The 21735-nt window shown below is 35.2% G+C and overlaps 1 protein-coding gene across 1 annotated transcript in view; it reads right to left on the reverse strand.

The window, feature by feature from the left end:
• Positions 1–21735, reverse strand: part of UBXN7 (UBX domain protein 7) — a 57178-nt gene that overhangs the window by 17714 nt on the left and 17729 nt on the right. Inside the window, exons 2-5 of the mRNA XM_081302004.1 lie at positions 20035–20182; positions 17108–17175; positions 10012–10077; positions 8430–8542 (exon numbers count right to left, since the gene is read on the reverse strand). Coding sequence (XP_081158130.1) covers positions 8430–8542; positions 10012–10077; positions 17108–17175; positions 20035–20182 — 395 coding nt within the window. The remainder of the gene's footprint in view (positions 1–8429; positions 8543–10011; positions 10078–17107; positions 17176–20034; positions 20183–21735) is intronic.

The following is a 21735-nucleotide window of genomic DNA, read 5'->3' on the forward strand; positions in this document are numbered from 1 at the left end:
TTCTGTATAATAGTAATCAAAGAACACGCATCATTCTGAGGAGTATCAGAAAATGTAAGACTATTTTCTGTTTTAAAATGGTTTACACAACTTTAATAAAGCTCTTTTTTTGTGTGCATGAATTCCCCAGAGATAATTCTTTTCTAATATTCGCTTACTGATTCCACAGGTGAAAAGTCACATTATAAAAAGAAGTACTCCTGTACTCAGCCAGCAAACTATCTTTACTGGTGAAAGTTTTATTTTAAAGCATATAAATATAATAAGACAACTCCTTGCTCTTTGAAAGCAATTTTGTTCCATTTAATTCTTTATCTACTTGCAAAGATTTAATAAGTGATTTAAAAAGGAGTAATTAAACTGCCTTATCTAAAGAAAAAGTATTAAAAGAAAAAAAGTCCCATATTTTTAGAGACTAAAGAATATATATTGTTGTAATAGTAAATTTATGTAAGGTTGCCCGCAACTACAACACTGACAAGAAAAAATAAATATATAAAGCTGAAAATGAATAAAGTTCTAGAGTTAAAAACAATGATGAGGGGCTGGGGATGTGGCTCAAGTGGTAGCACGCTCGCCTGGCATGAGTGCAGCCCGGGTTCAATCCTCAGCACCACATACAAAGATGTTGTGTCCGCCGAAAACTAAAAAATAAATATTGAAATTCTCTTTCTCTCTCTCTCTTAAAAAACAACAACAACAACAACAAAAAACGATGATGAGTCATTTACTTTGTTTTTTAAAATTTGTTTATTGACATTCACGCTTTTATTAACTCTACCTGTTATTTATAACAGGTAGAGTTATAGATCCTGAAGTTATAGCAGTTACCAAACACAAAAATCCATTCCCTCATAAATCTTACATTGGAGAAGAAACCTTATACCAGCAAAAGAAATTTGAAGTTGATAGTATTATCCACACTGAAGACAAAGGTAACAATACTGCTAGAAGAAAGAGTCCAAGTATGACACGACTTCCAGATAGAGCAACAATATTAGGAGAAATAAAAAAGAGTCCTGAATAATTCTAGAGATTATACAACATGGATACAATTATTAATTTTGCATTATACACTGAATATTGGCCGAGAGTAGATTTTGGAAGCACTTACCATGAGCGGGGGGAACTATGAAAGGTGATGGACAGATTAATTTGCTTGACTCTAAGTAATCACTTCACTATGTACAGCAAAACAGCATGCTGCACATTTTAAATATATACAATTAAATAAGAGGAAGATAAAGTCTTACATAATTTCACTAAGTATACCAATTACACAAGTTAAAGACTGGAGGTGGGAGTAGACTATGGGACAAATGAGCAACTTCCCTCTTGAAATCTATTTGTCTGTTCTAAGTCAACATTCAAAAACTATTATGAGGAGACCCATGGGCAAAACAATGGGAGACAAGCATCTTTTTCCCAGTCCCAGGTAGATCAGGAAAGCATGAAAAACAAAAATCAGAGAAAAAAAAATATATTTCAGTAAATATACATAAATAAAATCAAGGAAATATATTAAAATATGCATATGTAAAGTGGGGAAATTAAAATTATAATAAAAATATTATTTCCCCTAATTTCTTTATTTAAACAGAGTAAAACTAAATGTAAGCTATACAGTTAGCTCTCCACACTCTTTGGATTCAACCACAGATGGGAAATATTCAGGGAAAAAAATTCCAGAACATTCCAAAAAGTAAACTTGCATTTGCTACATGCAGAACACTATGTTGAATTCACACAAATTAAGAATGAAGTCATGTGTAGGCATACCCTGCTATAACTTTCTACATTTCACAGATCCTCAGTCTCCATCTGGCACTTGTTGTTTGAGCACTGTTTACCATGTGTTTCATTCAAGAACTATGGAGGCAGGCCTACAATAACCGCCTTTGTACTGAACATGCATGGACCTTTTTTTGATCATTATTCCCCAAACAATATAGTATAACAATTATCTACAGAGCATTTATATTGCATTTGGTATTGTAAATAATCTTGAGATGATTAAATGTATACAAGGATGTATGCTATATGCAAATACTACATCATTTTATATAAGGGACTTTAGTTTTTCTTCAAATTGTATTTGTAGAGTATTTTGGTCACAGTAATGCAAAAACTAGCTAAAACAGATATTGGCACTAGAAATTGGAATCACTGCTATAACTGACCATGTGGTTCAGATGCCTTTGGTGCTGGTATGTGAGAGGAAATTTGAAAAGTTTAAAGGTATAACTTGAAAAAGTTTTAGATTTTGTAAGTAGAGCTTAAAGCGTGATTCTGGTGGGAGCTCAGAAGACCAGATGCCATCAGGAATGTGGACTGTGCTCATGAGGTTTCAGAGGAAAATGAGTACTCTACTGACAACCTGACTAGAGAGCCTTCTGTTATATTCTGGCAAAGAACTTAGCTAAATTTTTGCTCACGTCCTGAGATTCTGTGTGAGGCTAAATTTATAAGTGATGGATAAATTAATCTAGCAGAGGAAATTTCCAGGCAGCATAGCATTCAGGCTGTGGCATGGATATTGCTGGCAGCTTTAAGCCAGGTTTACTGTGAGAACTGGAAGCAAAAAGCACAGGAGAATTTTATAAAACTTGCAACCTGGCCAGAAAAGTGTGTATAAAACTGAGACCAAAGAAGGTATGATTGTTGAAGAGATAACAGTCACCAAAGAGATGCTAAGTACTCTGCAAAGAGGCAACAGGAAAGATGCTTTGAATGCATTTCAGGAGTTGGCAAAGCCATACCTGCTGAAGGTTTAAGGGCATTGAAATAAAAATTATTTTTAAGACAGAGAAGAAAGAGGGGGGGCACCATATTTGCATAGGGAAGCCTAAGAAATTGTTTCACTGTACTCAGCCACTCAGAGGCCGTTGGAGCCATGAAGGTCCAAGGGGGCCCATCCACTGTTAAAGCTGGTGATAGACCATGGTGTCATCTACATGGTGCTGATTCTGCAGGAATGCAGGATGCTGGAATTTGGAGGTCAGAAGGCTTACACTGAAATTTCAAAGGAAGGCCTAGAAGGCCAGGCAAAGGGCAAATGGGTTGGAGTTCCTGCAGGCATCCTCTGAGAAGGCAATGCACAAAATTGTGTAAGTGAAGCTAAAGGTGGAATGGAGACTCCTGGAATTAAGAGATATCAGTAATATGGACTGTCTGTCAAGGAAAGCTGCTGTCTGCAAAGACAGTTAGGCTAGGAGGCTACAAGTACTGCAACCAGAAAGGCCAAGAGATGGGCCTTGCCAAACCCTTTGGAGCTCACATCTCAAAAACGTGCTGTAGGGCTGGGGATGTGGCTCAAGTGGTAGCGCGCTCGCGTGGCATGCGTGTGGTCCGGGTTCGATACTCAGCACCACATACAAACAAAGAGTTGTGTCCACCGAAAACTAAAAAAATAAATACTAAAAACAACAACAACAACAACAACAACAACAACAAAAAAAAACGTGCTGTAGATGCTGAACATAAAGTTGCAGAACCTAATGTTTGCCTGGCTGGGTTTAGGTCTTATTTTGGTCCCATTTATTCTTTCTATGCCACTATTCCCCACTTTGGGATGAGAATGTTTACTCAGTGCCACTGTACATTAGAGACATGTGGCCTGCTTTTAATTTTTACAGGGGCTCATAGCCAAGAGTTTGCCTTAAGTCTCAGATGAGACTTTGCACTTGAACTTTTGGAAAATGCTGGAACTATTCAGACTATAGGTACTCTCGGATATGGATATGAGCTTTTGCAGGTGAGGGGCAGAAAGTTATGGTTTGGATATGAAGTGTCCCCTCAAAGCTCCTGTGTCAATGCAGGACTATCCAGGGGTGAAATAACTGAGAGGTGTAACTTAATCAGTCCCATCCTAGTTTAAATGGACTACCTGGGTGTTAATTTAGGTGGGTGGGGTGTGGCTGCAGGAAGGGGGTTACTGGGGGTGTGCCCTGGAAGGGCTGTTCTTCCTGTGGCCCCTTCCCCTTTCTCCCTCTGCTTCCTGGTCACCATGAATAGAGCAGCACTCTTCTACCACCCCTTCTGTCATGATATACTACCTCACCTAGAGCCCCGAGCAAGGGAGTTGGCCATCTATGGACTGAAACCTCAAAAACCCTGAGCCCACAGTAAACTTTTCCTCCCCTAAGGTGTTCTTGTCAGATATTTCCATCATAGTCATACAAAACTGACTAAAATAGGTACCAGATACACATTATCCCCGTGTCAGTCTGAGAAACTGCAGTTTTATCTTAAGTATTTGGATTTCTTAGTTTCTACTGCAACAAGATGTGGCCATATTATCAAGTTCTAATCAATAAGATGTGAGCAGAAGTGATGTGTACAACTTATAGATTGTGCCTTTAATAGGAAAAGCCATAACCTACTCAGGCCCTTCCCTCCTCCATGCTGGCTAGAAAACAAACACAGTGGTAAGTCATCTTGACTCATTGGAAAGAACAAGGAAGAACTACAGCACGATATAAAAACACAAAAATAACTGTAGCTCTAATAACTACTTGAAGTAGACCATCCTAACAGCCTAGCCTTCTCTAACTTAAGCTACTCATTTTTCCCGTCTCTGTCACATACAACATAATCTTTTTTTTGGCAGAACTGAGGATTTAACTTGGGGCTTTGCAGATGCGAGGCAAACTCTCAACTACTGAGCTACATTCCCAACCCTGTTTACTTTGAGACATGGTTGTCCAACTAAGCTACCTAAATTGCTCTGAACTTGCCTCAGTCTCCTAAAAAGCTAGGATTATAATCAGGTGGTACATGGCTACATGTAGTCTGATCTTAACTCTGAAATATATAATCTCCATCATGTAGAAAAGGTCTCAATAAATATGTATCAAATGACTAAGTGAATTAATCAATTTCTCATTTGGTTAGCATGCCCTAGAAACAGTCTCTGAATATGATTTGTCTAGTTACACTAGTTCCTAAACCTGTAAAACTGTGGCCCAGATTTATATATAATATGTAGATGGAACTTGAGGGTCTTCCCTGAGCAGCCAGAGTATCCCCCCAATTTTTAACATCTACCTCTTTAAACGTCAATGACTTGCATATTCCTTCCCTTACTTTTACTTACTTTGATATTACTAAGAGATATCTAATCACAATGAAATGCCTGTGTTTTCTGAGTTCTTACATCACTTATGACTTGCAAATATTTACAATTAGTATTATCAGTTTAAAAGAAAAAGAATGAATTATTGGAAACAATATGGTCATGAAATACAAAGAAAAAAAGTGACAAAATTCAGGACAGTACAAAAGAAATTCACAATATTTCTCAATAAACAAACAAACAACAACAACAAAAAACACTCCTTTTTTTTTTTTTTTTTTGGTATTGGGGACTGAACCCTAGCCACAGCCACAGCCCTTTTTATATTTTACTTAGAGACAGGATCTCCCTGAGATGCTTCAGGACTCTCTAAGTTGCTGAGGTTAGCTTTGAACTTACTTTCCTCCTGCCTCAGCCTCCCAGACCGCTGGGATTATAAGCATGCACCACTGGGCCCAGCAAGCTATTGCTTTTTATTAGCCCAAAGTTATCAAATTAAACCCAGCTCAGTTATTGCATTAAGCTCTAGAACAACTTGAAAGTTAATAAAAACAGAAAACATGCCATACAACCCAGATCCTTTTAGTCTTTCATACTGCTGCTTTTCAGTTCAATGGCTTTATTATAACTGGAACACTAGAAAAGATAGGCAGTTGCAATGTTAAGATCACAAGGGAAAAGACAACTATGGGAACATCCAATCTGATATCTTTGAGCGGATGAATGAACATCCATGATTCCCTCCCTCAACTCCAGGCTGATTAAATGACAAAAATAAACTTATTTGGTCAAATCACCCTCATCTGAGTTTTCTACTGCATGCAGCCAAACACTTTCAGGTTTCACAATTCAGAAAATTAAAGCTAAAAAGCAAGTTTATAGCTAAATTCCTTATCCTAAATATGTCATGCTAGTATAAAAGTATATCAAAGTGCAAATTTTTTAAAATGTAGTTACACAATACCTTTACTTTATTTATTTTTATGTGATGCTAAGGATCGAATCCAGTGCCTCACATGTGTAGGTGAGCGCTCTATCACTAAGCCACAACCTCAGCCCCTCAAAGGTCAATTTTTTTTTCTTTTTTTCTTTTTTCTTTTTTTTTTTTTGTGGTGCTAGGGATTGATTCTAGGGCCTCGTGTATGGTGTATGCTACACAAGTATTCTACCACTGAAACACATCCCTAACCCAAAGTTTAATTTTTTAAAACACATATTCAGAACTTATTTCAAATATGTGACTGATGCATATATACTTGCAGTTAGCCTTTGGCCTATTTTATCCTAACAGATAAGAATTACCTAAAATTTAAGTTTACATCTATGGTAATGTTATTCTGATTTTCAAAAGAACATTAACATGCCAATCAACACACAAAACCAAGCTGTCTGCACTTCAATAAAAGAGTATCTAAAATACTAACTAAATCCATTCATTTAACAAATATTGCTCCTATTAAATACCAGCTATTAGGTCCTAAGGATTACCAAAAAAAAAAAAAAAAAAAAAAAGAAAGAAAGAAAGAAAGAAACACATTCTTCTTGCCCTTATTAGGCTTAAAAGTTAGCAATCACCTAAATTTGCTCTGCAAATTTTTCTTCCAGTTTAGCCAAGATAAAACCAAGAAGAGTGAGAGAGAATGTATTCTACAACTTCAGAGATTCATTATTTAAAAACACACAAGGATCACCACAGAAATAGAGTAGGCTCCCCTCATATGCAGAGGTTATATTCCACACTACCCTCTGTGCCTGCCCAAAACCACAAATACCACAAAACCCAATATATACTATTTTCCCCCTACACATATAATCAGACAGACATAAGTTTAATGCCTTTTCCATCTTCTTCCTGGAGGTACTGAGGGAATGAACTCAAAAATGCTCTACCAGCAAGCTAAGTTCCCATTCCTTTTTAATTCTGAGGTATGCACCGTCATGCGTGGCTGTCTCTTCCTTCTTAACTAAGCAATTATCACACACTGGGCCAAAACTTTTGCAATCTTAGGTATGGCTGCAAAATTAGTGTTACCTTCTTTGTCCTTCTTCACAATCATATGGCTAGATAATCTTGTGTATGTTTGTGAGTGTGGTACTGGGGACTGAACCTCAGGGTGCTCCACCACTGAGCTACATTCCCAGCCTTTATAATTTTTATGTTGAAACAAAAATCAAGTTAGATATCCCTAACTTGCCCAGGTTGGGCTCCAACTTATAATCCTCCTGCCTCAGCCTCTAAAGTCATTGGGATTAAAGGTATGCACCATCATGCCAAGCAGATGATTCATTCTTATCATAGATCTTGGCAAGTTCACCACACCATGTTTTCTTCTTTACTTATTGAGAACTTTTACCTTTTCACTTAAAGGAAAATACTTCATACCTTCTCATTAGCCACCAGTATCATTACTGCTAAGTTTTGGGGCCACTATTAAATAATAGCTATTTCAATGTTATCACTATAATACTGTGACAATTGACATAATAACTAACATGGATTCTATGTAATTAACAGGTGGGTACTATATATAATAGGGACATACTGTCCTAAGTATAGTGACACAAGATTTCATTATATTACTCGTAAGAGTCTACAATTTAAAATTTATGAATTATTTCTGGAATTTTCAATTTAATATTTTTTGAACTTGGGTTTCTCAAACAATGGAGAGTGAAACTTCAGATAAAGGACAACTATTGGGCTAGGGTTGTGGCTCAGTGGTAGAGCGCTCGCTTAGCAAGTGCGAGGCCCTGGGTTTGATCCTCAGCACCACATAAAAATAAATAAAATAAAGGTATTCTGTCCAATTACAACTAAAACATAAAAAAAAAATTTTTATAAAGGGATAACTACTACACAACTCAAGGCTGACTAAATGAAAAAATAAACTCATTTGGTCAAATCAACCTTATTGGAGTTTTCTGTTATATGATAAACTTAAAATTCCGAGGACAATACAGAAGAAATTCACAGTATTTCTCAGTGAACAAACAAAAAGCTACAGGCAAAAGATGCCTACAAATCATAAATAGTTAAACATTTACATACTATTCTCAATAGTAAGTCAAAGATAAATAAACTAAAAGTAAGGTTTTTAAGAAGCTATCAAAATGTCAGAGATTCTAAAATGATACCACACAAGGCTTTTCAGAGAATACCATCAAACTAGCACTCTCAATCTACTGCTGTTAGAAATGGATTTTATAAATTGCAGGCAGAAACATAAACCAATGTAATCTTTAGTTGTATCATGTAAAAATACTTATTAAGATGCCAATTCCTTTTTGTTCTTAGGCAGAAAAATGGTGTTGAGAATGCAGAAGGTTTTAAGGCATTGAATCTTCAACAACTTACTGTTTCAAAGCTGCCTTTATGCATCAAGTCAATGGGTGGCCGGAACAAATCTGCAAGGGTAGTTAGTTTTTTATCTATTGCTCCTCCATTTCTTAGCTCCTGTTCTTGCCGAACTGCAACACAGAGGATGAAAAAGTTTCAATTAGCCATAAAATAAAAGACCCATGAGTTACATTAAAAAAAAGCTGCCTAAACTAGAAGAATTACTGAACAATGTACTTGACCACAAATGCAAATATCTAATGCTGACTTTAGAAAAAATAAAAAGGTTGATCAGGAGGGAGTCTTACGACTCGGTAGTGTTCCTGATCCAAATAATAAAAGCAGATAATTAATTTAAAATAATCATTTGGGGCTCAGGTGTAACTCAGTGGTACAGCATTTAATTAGCATGTTCATGACCCCGAGTTCAATCTCTAGCACCTCCCTCCCCCCAAAAAAGTCATCTAAAATAATTTCTTTCATATATTCAAAAACTAACTTTACTTTGGAAAAATATTTACATAGGTGAATTTACATTTATCTAATTTGGAAAGTAAAATTAATACGATGTTTCCAAGATTACAAGATCAGTCTGTCCCTCAACAAGCTCATAAGTAAACTACAAAATCAAGCACAGTCCAAGAGTTCCTCATAATTTCTCATAACACTGTTCTTTTCGTAGGATTCCATTGCTAACCCAATACTAAGTCCTCTAAAAATATATGGCCAAGATTCTTCTAACTCATTCTATTAAAAGATATGAATCTATAATCCCAGCTACTCAGGCAGACGTAGGAGGAATGAAAGTTGGAGACCAATAAGGATAATTATTCAGTCCCTGCCTCAAAATAAAAAATAAAAAGGAGCCGGGCAACAGTGGAGCAGACCTATATTATAGGCACAGGTCTATAATCCCGGAGACTCAGGAAGCTGAGGCAGGAGGATCGCAAATTCAAAGCCAGCCTCAGCAACTTAGTGTAGCCTAAGCAATGTAGGGAGACCCTGTCTCAAAATAAAACATAAAAAAAACTGGAATGTGGCTCAGTGGTTAAGTGCCCCTGGGTTCAATCCCTAGTACCAAAATATAAAATAAAAAAATAAAATAAAGAGGGTTGGGGATATAGCTAGTGATAGAGCACCCCAGGTTCAACCTTCTGTACTACCCAAAATCTTATTCCAAATAACTGTAGTTAAAACATTGATGATGGCTGCTTTGGGTCATGTGCATTTTCTTCTCTTTTTCAATCCAAGCTAACAGTGTTTGTTATAGTCATTTTTTCCACTGACAGATGGGATCCTGAGGAATATCAGTTTTTCATTTTCTTAGAATCACCTTTAAGTGCTCATGAACAAGCTAAATTGATAAACTACCAGATTTCTTACGTTATTTCCATCTCCATTATTATTCCTCTATAACCAAATAAGTTAAAAAATAACAACAATTTAGCTCAGAGTGAGTTCATCATAAACAGACTGAATTCATAATTTCATTTTTCCAATAAATTGAATTCTCAAAACAATTATACCTAATATTAATTATTTTTTCCATTTTAATAGGAAGTGGAAGAAGGAGATAATAAATTTGGTCCAAGATACCTACTAGTTTCAGTTTGAAAATCCCGGAAACCATCAAATATTGAGCGGGCAGGTCGTCGTCTTTTAGGAGCTTTAGGGGGAAAAATAGAACTGATCAAAAAAGTTAAGCATCAATTTTGATACTTAATTCTAGAAACTTCCTTATCTATAAGTTCTAAAACACTTATATATTCAAAATGATACCCACCCACAAAAAATAAAGTTTTAAAAACTTTTAAGTCATTCATAATTAATCTAACCATCTTTAGCACAATCATGTTTTACAAATGAGAAAATTAAAGCCCAGTAAGAAGGAGAGCTGACCAAGACAAAAAGCGAAGAACCCAGTGGTAATATTAGGAAGAAAGATTTTTAGGACAATTCTACATGTAGATGAAATAATACATGCTGGGGCTGGGGATGTGGCTCAAGCGGTAGCGCGCTCGCCTGGCATGCGTGCGGCCCGGGTTCGATCCTCAGCACCACATACCAACAAAAGATGTTGTGTCTGCCGAGAACTAAAAAATAAATATTAAAAATTCTCTCTCTCTCTCCTCTCTCACTCTCTCTTAAAAAAAAAAAAAAAAAGAAAGAAATAATACATGCTGTAAATGTCCAATTCAGGTTAGCCAAAGGGATATGACTATCCTTTGGTATACCACTTGAATAACCAAGACTCAAAAATTGTCTTAGTGAATGGATGCACATGAAGAATTGTAAACACCAAAAAAAATCTTGAATTTTAGAAGGAAAAAGAATTCCTACTATAACATAATAGCTTAGTAACAGAAAAGTGAATAGAATGACAGTCTTCTGTTCCCCTGTATGGTGTTTACTACCCAGTCTTTAGGTATTTTATAGGTTAGATCTAGAGCACCATCATCAAAATATTATCTTTCATATAAAGTGGTCTTAAGAAATTACCAAACCACTTAGTACATTATAATAAATAAGGCCATTTAATGATTTTTTTTCAATATACAGTTATTACGGTAGCTTTATGGCAAGCCTGGCCAGCATATAACCAAAACATTCCATAATAACGAATAATGATTAGCAGCAGGATAAGATAGAGTATAACATCCCCTACCCCATGCCAAAGCATCCTTCTCAACAATCTGTATTTGTCATTACACAGGACAATTATTTCCATGAAAACTACTAAATAAAAAACATAACAACAAAAAATGTGGAATCACATGTTTAAAACCTTCGTTCTTGTTAAAAAAATATATATATATAAATATATATCACTCACATGTCTATATATCAATATTTATATTAAAGAATTTTAAAGAATTGCTAGACACAGTAGGACGCTCCTATAATTCCAGATACTCAGAAAGCTAAGGAAGGTGGATCATAATTTGAGGCCACCCTGGGCAATTTAGCAAGACTTTGTCTCAAAAAGTAAAAGGGGCTGGACATGTTGTACCTCAATGGTAGAGTTACCCCTGGTTCAATCCCCAGTACCACAAGGGGGAAAAAAAAAGAAAAAAAGCAAGCAAGGAAATATGGATTTTCAGACCATCTTCGCATTATTTTATATCTACTGATATTCTTTTAGTTGAAATATAGGAATAAAATTAAAATTCAGCCCCACACAGGCATGTAGTTACAAAACAGAGAAGTGTTTTAATAATCTTATTAGATAACTGTGGATATTTTTTGATACTATGCCAAAACTCAACTAGTGGAAGTTTCCTTTTTATTATGTGGTCTTGAAAAAACATGAATAATATATATGATGTATATATGATTGCTTCTTCAATTTAATCAGTAAGGTTCAATGTTCAGTTTCTTTTTTTGCCCCATTTTAAAAAACTGGTCTGTTACAGTTGTACATGATGGTGGGATTTAATGTCATATATTCGTACATCCACAAAATATAATTTGACCACTATTGTTCCCCAGTACTTATTTCCCTTTCCTCTGCCTGCCTCCCTCTCTCTGGTTCCTTTTCCTCTATCCTACTGATCTTCCTTCAATTTTCATGAGTCTCTCCCACACATACAACCTTTCCTTTCCTTTTTTTAATCTTCCACATATGAGAAAAAAACATATGACCCTTGACTTTATGAATTTGGCTTATTTTGCTCAGCATGTTTTCAAGTTCCATCCTGTTTCCTGCAAATGATATAATTCCATTCTTTATGGCACATAAAACTCCAATGTGTATATGTACTACACTCTTTCTTCATTCATCCATTGACAGCCAGCCAGGCTGGTTCCAATTTTAGTTACTGTGAATTATGGTGTTATAAACATGGATATGCATGTATTGCTAGAGTATGATGACTTTAATAAATACTGAGTAGCAGTATAGCTGGGTCATACAGTGGGGTTCCAATTGCCTGGTCTCTTGAGGAAACTCCATATTGATTCCATTATGGTTGTACTAACTCCACCAAGAGTGTAAAAGTGCTCCTTTTTCTCCACATCCTCTCCAGCAGCATTTATTATTGCTTGTATTCTTTACTTGTTTTTAATTTTTTTTTGTGTGTGTTGTGGTACTGAGGATTGAACCCAGTGCCTCACATGAGCCAGGCAAGCGCTCTTATCACTGAGCCACAACTCCAGCCTCTTATTGTTTGTATTCTTGATGGCTGTCATTCTAACTGGAAGTGAGATGAAATCTCATATAGCTTTGATTTGCATTTCCCTAATTGCTAAAGATGTTGAACATTCTTTCATATATTTGTTAGCCATTTGTATTTCTCCTTTTAAAACTGTCTGCTTAGTTCATTTTCCCATTATCAATTGGGTTATTTTTTGTTGGTGGTTAGTTTTGAGTTCTTTAAATATTCTGGATATCAATCTTCTTTTAAGAAAAATAGCTAGTAAAGATTTTCTCCCATTCTGTAGATTCTCTCTTCACATTTTTAATTGTGTGCTGTGCAGAAGCTTTTTAATTTGATTCCATCCCATTCATTAACTCCTGGCATTATTTCCTAAGCTTGAGAAAGTCAATGCCTGTACCTATATGGAGTGTTGACCCTACATTTTCTTCTAGGAGTTGCTTAGTTTCTAGTCTAATTCCTAGGTCCTTGATCATTTTGAGTTCATTTTTGTGTAAAGTGAGAGATATGTATAGTCTCATTCTTCTATATAGGGATAACCAGTTTTCCCAGCACCATTTGTTAAAAATGCTGTCTTTTTGGGTTAGAGTTGTGGCTCAGTGGCAGAATGCTTGCCTTGCACATGTGAGGCACTGGGTTTGATCCACAACACCACATAAAAAAGAAACAAACAAAATAAAGATATTTAAAAAGAACTTATTTAAAACAAAAATGCTGTCTTTTCTCAAATGTATATTTTTAGCGCTTTTGTCAAGGATCAGATGACTATTATCTGTGTGGTATGTCTCTGTGTCTGTTGTTATGCTAGTACCATACAGTTTTTGTTACAATAGCTCTGTAATATGACTTGAAGTCGGGTATTGTGATGCTTCCAGCATTGCTTTTTTGGCTTAGAACTGCTGTGGGAATTCTGGGTCTTTTAAGTAGTAATTTCTTAAAGGTTTGTTGCAGCATGAAACCTAAAATCTTATTAATGAGCTTTTCATATTTTGTCCTATTAAAATCCATTATTCTAGGTGGCAGGCAGTCTCTAAAATGAACCCCAATTATCCCTTACTAGGGCTTCATTAACTGCCTTTCAAAAGGCCCATGTATGAAACGTTTGGTTCCCACTTCATGATGCTATTGGGAGGTGGTGGAGTACTTGAGACATGAAGCCTAGCAGGAGGAAGTTAGGCCTTTAAAAGTATGCCCTTAAAGGAGGATGCCAGTCTCTTCCTCTTTTTGCTTCCTGACTGCCACGATGTGAGCTGCTTCTTCCTCCAGGTGCTCCCACCATTATGTTCTTCTGCTTTGTCCCTGGACCAAAAACAGTGACATTTGTCGACTGAAACTCCAAAACTGTGATCCAAAATAAACCCTTCCTATTTTTAAATTGATTATCCCAAGTACTTTGCTATAGCAACACAAAACTTACACATACATCCCTTTCTCCCATTATTTATAATCTATATGTGAATACCCTGATTATTGGTGGTATCAAATAGAATGTAGCAGAAGAGATGGCATGGCATGGCATTTCCAAAAAGACAGTAGCTTCTGTCTTGGGCAGTCCTCTCTGACTCTCATTTGCTCTGTGATAAAGAAGTTATATTGCTAACCAAGAGTGTTAAAGGAGATCCTCCTCCATTCAAGCTTTGAGATGACTTATAGCCAGCAGACACCTTGATTAGGGACCCTAACCAAAGGCACCCAACTAAGTTATGCTTGGATTCTTGACCCACAGAAACTGTGATATAACAAAATATTTGTTTTCAGTAGTTTAATTTTGGAGCAATCTGTTATACAGCAATAAATATCTAATACAATCCATCTTGAAGTATGAATTAATCTTACCAGTGCATAATATTTTATAATATCATGTATTGGTCATTTAACAGTACTTATTCACTGACCTAAGTCAACATTCCAAATATGGACCATTTCATTACAATATCAAAAAACCAACAAACTAACCAATAAAATATCTGTTAAGGGCTGGGGTTAGAGGACTTGTCTGGCACATATGAGGCACTAGGTTCAATCCTCTTAGCACCACATAAAAAATAAATAAATATGGGTATTGTGTCCAGTTACAACTAAAAAATATTTTTTAAAAAATCTGTTAATGTTACTACTGATTTGAGAAAAAAGTCTTTAAGTACTGGGGAGGTATTAAGCTTACAATAGTGGATTCAATTTTTCTAAAATTCTGATTTTACTTGAAAACTCTTTAAAAATCACTGATAGGATTGTGGCTGTAGCTCAGTGGTAGAGCACTTGCCTAGCATGTGTGAGGCACTGGGTTCGATCCTCAGCACCACATAAATGAATAAATATTTTTTTAAAAAAGATCACTGATAATAAGTATTATCAGTTATCTTGAAGTAACAAGTTCACTCTTCATTTTCTTTTTTTTCCTTGTGGTGTTGAGGATTGAACCCAGGGCCTTGTGCATGAGAGGCAAGCACTCTATCAACTGAGCTATATCCTCATCCCTCACTCTTGTCTGCCAAGTCCCCAAATCTAATTATACTGTCAGCAAAAAGTTGCTAATTTCAACTCAAATAACTGTACAAGTATTTCGGATTATGACAACCACAGTACTTTCAGCATGCAAAAGTGTATTCTACATACACATCCTATTTCAGAGTATTTTGAAAATGTATATTCACAAGTAAAGACTTAATGAAAATAATCCTTTTTAGGCTTCATCAAGAATATTACAAAAGACAGTCGGGCACGGTGGTGCATGCCTATAATCCCAGAGGCTCGGAAGGCTGAGACAGGAGGATCATGAGTACAAAGCCAGCCTCAGCAAAAGCAAGGCACTAAGCAACTCAGTGAGAACCTGTCTCTAAATAAAATATAAAATAGGGCTAGGGATGTGGCTCAATGGTTAAGTGCCCCTAAGTTCAATCCCTAGAACAACAACAACAAAAAAAAAAATTATAAAAGAAAACTGCCTTTTTAATTATTTTGTAAATTGAGCATTTGACTGTGAAGAAGTCTATGACTAGTGATACAGTTTGGTGCCACTGCCCTAATAACTAAGATGCTGACAGTCTGACCCAGCATTCCACACTGCTTCTAAACCATCAATTCAAATGTCACTCTGGTGAAAAGGACAAACAACTTCTTAGCATTATTATAAAAATAGTTTTAACTTTGCAGACCCCCTAAAAGGGCATTAAGAACTCCCAGATCACCCTTTAAAACCGTGCTTTAAACCAATACCTGTCCTAAGAAGAAAACATTTCTGCAAAGACCCTAGTCAAGTTATAAGAAGACCTAATAATGACAAGACTGACTTTTTAACTGTATAAAGTCACTCTCCCTCCTGAGTGTATGTCATTCTAGAAGAAGAAAAAAGTGTGGTTTTAAATGAAATCCTGTTTGCCTCTATTCAACAGCAAGACAAAAATTCATTTCCTACGGTTTTACCACTCAAAGATCTTGCCTATTCCTTTAAATAAAGAGAAGATAAAGCTTCTAAGAACATTATTCTTCAGCTCCAAAATCAGTTCATAGCATTTGTATGGAAAAATATGAACAACATATTATTATATCTGATATAATAACAGCACAATGACTGGCTGACCTGAATAGTTCAGAAAGGATTATTATAGTATTCTGATTTCAACATTTCCCCCCAACTTTATTTATTTCTGAATCTAGAAATATTCATACACACACATCCATATATGCAAGTTTCATGTCTGCAGATCAACACTGGGAGAAAAATTTGAGAGAAAAAGTAAATGATTCCATACTGAACACATAAAGACTTTAGTGTCTCTATTCCCTAAATAATGCAACAACTATTTGCAAAGCATTTACATTATATGGGATATTATAAGTAAATTAGAAACTATATAAAGTATACAGGAGGACATGCATAGATTATATGCAAATATTAAGCCATTTTATTCAGAGACTTGCGCAACCATGAATTTTGGTATCTACAGAAGAAGGTGTGAGGGAGAGTCTCCTAGAATCAACTCTCTGTAGACATAAGACAACTGCATTTTTATTTCTTGGTATAGTAAACTCTATAAAAGACTGCCAAGTTAAAAGTCTATCTTTAAAAAACTCTCAACTTCAAATATATGATATGTCAAGATCATTGTACTGTCATGTGTAACTAATTAAAACAAAAAAAAAAAAATTAAAAAAAAAAACTCTCAACTAAGGTGCTTTTTCAGGTCAAAAGATTTGGTTAATATAATTTTCTTCATCTTCTCACAACTTATTTCTTTTCTTCTATTGTACAAAACTTTACGTGTCTCTTGCTCTCAAGTTACAAACTATTTCTCTACATTGCTGTTCTTAATATGTACAATATGTATTTGCTGTCTCAAAATGAAACATTAAAAAAAGGGCTGAAGATGTGGCTTGGTGATAATAAGAGACCCTGGGTTCAATCCCTGATACCAAAAATAATTTTTTTTTTTTTACAACACTTAAGTAACACCCTGAACAAGCCTTCATATTTCTTGGTTTTTACATTAAAATCCTAGAGACAACAACAAAATCAATTAAAGGGGAAAAAACTGAACTTACCACCAAACAAAGGTTCTGGTTCCACCAATATTTCCTGCTTTTGAGGAATTGGGGCACGAACTTCTTCTCTATTAAAAAAGTAGGAAAATATCAAATGAAAACTGTTTTCTAATACCTTCGAACTAATTATTGTGAATACATTTAAATTAGGTAAAATGAACCCCAGACTTAGTGACTTTTAGGAACCACAGTAATCATGATAAATGTGTTTTAGTTGATTTTCACAGAGATGAACTAGAATAAAATTCCTTGCATAGAGACAGTCTTATAAAGACTGTCTTATAAATATCTTATAAAGAACAAATATAGGGCTGGAGATATGGCTCAAGCGGTAGCACGCTCGCCTGGCATGCGTGCAGCCCGGGTTCGATCCTCAGCACCACATACAAACAAAGATGTTGTGTCCGCCGAAAAAAACTAAAAAATAAATAAAATCCTCTCTCTCTCTCTCTTAAAAAAAAAAAAAAAAAAGAACAAATATAAAAATAAAAAATAAAAAAATATTTCCCACCCCTTCTCAGCTTCCCATCAAATTTTTACAGGAAAAAATTCAGGATTTACCCCCCAAAACAGACCAAAAATGGTAAAACAGGCCTAACAGAAGTACTATCACATTACATAAAATGACAGATAATTAAATCACAAGGATATATTAAAGTGAGATCAAATAAATCGACAATGAGTTTTATGTTAAATTACAAAGGAGACTAATACAGGTATAATCTTGGGTTATATTTAGTCTATTTAGTAAGTAATCTTGGGTTACTTACTAAATAGACCCAAACAGAAGATATAATTACATATCTTTTGAAAGTCAATTCTCTTCAAAGTTCACTTCCACAGGGTATATTAATAATTCATCATGTAGAATTCAGTGGTACAGCACCCCTGGGTTCAATGCCCAGAACCTCAAAAAATGTATTTATTTTTAAAGCACAATTTAAAAAATACATTTTATATAATGAGAAGGGCAGATATGTGCCCCTAAATCAACTCCATCTACTATTCATGTTTCTATAAACTAAATCATGTTTTCATATTGATTCCCATTAAAAATCTGAGCCATGGTGGAGAATGAAATATCACACTTGAAATAAATGGCCAACATTAACATGAAAAAAATGTTATAATTATAATGATCCTTAAGGCCCACACTTCATGTGGAAACAATACTGTATTAATATGGAACTAGTTCAACAAAAGAGGCAATTATGCCTGTATATAATCTGGTTTTTAAATTTATCTCTAATTTAGTAAAAATAAAATACTAGTATTTTGCCTCTTCATATTTAAGAGGATTCTTCTTGAATCTTATATATAATGAATGCTATAAAAAGGAATATTAAAGTCTCACTTGAGGATTTTTAAATTTTGTCTCAAAAATCAATGGCTTGGGATTCCCAGCTCTGGGGCCCCTTCTCTTCAAATAAAGTCTATCCCTATCACTTTTGCAATAAACCTGCTGCTTGCTTTAAAAAAAAAAAAAAAAAGGCTCGCCAGACGTGGTGGCATATGCCTATAAGCCCAGCAGCTTGGGAGGCAGAGGCAGGAGGATGGCAAATTCAAAGCCAAAAAAAAAAAAAAAATCAATGGCTTTCCACCAAGAATGGTGGCATAAACCTGTAATCCCAGCTACTAGGGAGACTGTGGTCGAAGAATCCCAAATTCAAGGCCAGCCTGGGCAAATTAGTGAGACTCTGTCTCAAAATTTTTAAAAGGGGGTTGAGGTGTACCTCAGTGGTAAAGTGCTTGCCTACCATGGACAAAGCCCTGGGTAAAAAGCTCTTGCCTTGCACATGAGAGCCAGTGGGTCTGATCCTCAGTACCACATAAAAAGAAATAAATAAAATAAAGGTATTGTGTCCATCTACAACTTTAAAAAAAAAAAAGGGCCTTTCCTTTGAGCAAGGTTCAGGCCTAATATTTTCCAAAGACAGTTGAAATTCTGCCCAACAGGTATTTATTTCAAACTCTCATGGTATTAATTGTAAAGAGCAAAACCACCAAATCTCTTCACCATTATTACTATTCTCTATTTATTATAGCTCAATAAGCTGAGAATGCTTTTAATGATTAACTACATATAACTATTTAAGGTAACCAAAATTATTTGTCCTTTTTTCAAAGTAAATTAACTTTTTTTTTTTAAGTGCTAGGGATTAAACCTAGGGTCTCATGAATGCTAAGCATACACTCTACCACTGAACTATACCCGCAGACCAGAATTAGTTTTTAAAAATTTTTCACGGCAACTCACATTCCTGGGACAATTAATAAAATCTAGAGGGGCTGGGGATGTGGCTCAAGCGGCAGCGCGCTCGCCTGGCATGCGTGCGGCCCGGGTTCGATCCTCAGCACCACATACAAACAAAGATATTGTGTCCACTGAAAACTAAAAAATAAATATTAAAAAATTCTCTCTCTCTCTCTCCTCTCTCACTCTCTCTTTAAAAAAAAAGAAAAGAAAATCTAGAATTGGGAAATATGAACTTTACTGGATTTCTGTATCTTAGCTTAACTGCTATGTGGCTCAGAAAAATTGCTATGGCCCTGCTTAGCAATGTGGGCAATAATGCTGTTCTATTAAGTTCTTCCTCCCCCTTTGGCTATTGTAAGGCATTCAAGCCTTGCCTCTGGCCACAAGCCAATCCTAATCATGCAGCTTCACTCTCCACCATGCCACTGCTGGCCTCCAGGACTTCATGTGGAGCCCATGAAGTCTGACTGAGAGAGAATTTAAAAACAGACATGACAGTGCTCCAGAGAATTCAAGGTATATAAATACAAAAATTTTCACTTTATACTTTTTTATGAGGCTTCCAACCTTAATTTTTTTTCAAGACCAGAAAATGACCTAACTTTGATAAAAATGCAACTAGTTAACTTAGGCAAAGGATAGCTCTTAACAATAAAAAATAAATTCATACTCTGTATGTGGTCTGACAGTGGAGACGCTTGCTGAACTGGTACTGGGCTCTTCAGCGATTCCTCCACCATCCAAAAACATAGTGACTGCCATCTCCAGATTATTGTTGCAGGCTTCAAGCATATGTTTTCCTACACTTTCACTTGCACCTGAAATAGCAAAAGGACAGGGGATAAAAAAGCTTTAAAGATACCTTCTTTCATTCAGCTTCTGTTAAAATACAGAACTGCCAAGCAAATTAATAATCCTTTCGTTTTTAAATAAGTTCATTTTTACACTGTTGGCTAGCTAGTATGAAATATACAGAACTAGAAAATAATATAGCAGCATTAAAATACTCATCTTTTATACTAAATCGAAAACTAAATAAAGCATTCCTTCGCTATTTCTTTAAATGACCTAAGTATATATTTGTTAATAAATATATACTTAGGTCATTAAAAAAAGATAAAGAAAAATAAAAAACTACATCATTCTATAAAGTTAGAAATATTTTTCTGTTAAAAGGAATGCATTTTAGTTAGCATCTGCTTGTTACAAAGCATTTTTAATATGAAAGCAAGAAAAAAGTGAGACGGGTCATTTTTGTCTAAGATATATAACTAAACCAAAATCTGATAAGAAATAAGAATCTATCATTTAATATTGGTCCTTACACTGATGTATAAATAAATCTGCACAGTCTGTTAAAATTAAATGTAAATTAGTGAAAACCTTTAAGAAAACAATTCTACAACAAGTACTAATGATCAAAAATACTCCTTTTTTGACTTAGTAATGTAATATGGACATCTAGTCAAAAAAATTAAATCTATGAAAAATGTATATGCATAAACTTGTCTATATATGTCCAGAGTAGCTTCAGTTAAAAATGAAAAATTGGAAACAACATAAATACCCGATAACAGAATGTAATTTCGAACATCCATTTGATTTAATATATTGTGGCCACTATCTGAATCATGTCCCTTAGAATTTCTTTCTGTTGGTAGTAAATGCTCTTCTAAGTTTTTGTCTGAAAATATCTATTTTACTGTCATTCCTGAAAGATGGCTTTACTAGGTACGTCACTGCAAAGCTGACAGCTAAGTACACTGAAAACAACATTCCAATGTCCTCTGGCTTCTGTTGTTCCTAATGAAAAATCAGCTGTCAGACTAAAGGAAATAGCCATTTTTAAGATTTCTGTGACTGTGACCTGTTTCCTGTCTTTCACTGTGATTTGTTGGGACTAATTTTATTTATACTCCTTGGGATTCAGTGGATTTCCACCACTTATGGATTATCTTTTATCAATTCTAAAAATTCTTCAGTCATCTGTGAGCGATTTAGGAGCAAGCAGGAGAATAAACATGTATTGATAAAGCTCCAAAAAAAAAAAATTATTCAGTCACTTAATTGACTATTGCCTTACCCCTCAAACCATATTTCCTTCTAGAATGCCAATTAAATTATTAGAACTCTTCACTCAACCTTTCTTTCATTTGGTTATTGTCTCTTTATCATTCTATGCTGCATTCATGGTTACTAACTACAAAAGCTATCTCCCATTTCACATTCTCTCTTTAGCTGTGCCAATCTATCTATTTAATTCAATTTAATTTTTTATAAGTTCTATTTCTATTTCCTTATATACTTGGTCATCTTTCAGAAAACCTTAATTTTTCCATTCAAGCTTTCATTTCTTCAAGCATATTAATCA

This window comes from Spermophilus citellus (genome assembly GCF_964194105.1).
Source record: "Spermophilus citellus genome assembly, chromosome: 7".
Taxonomy (NCBI): domain Eukaryota; kingdom Metazoa; phylum Chordata; class Mammalia; order Rodentia; family Sciuridae; genus Spermophilus; species Spermophilus citellus.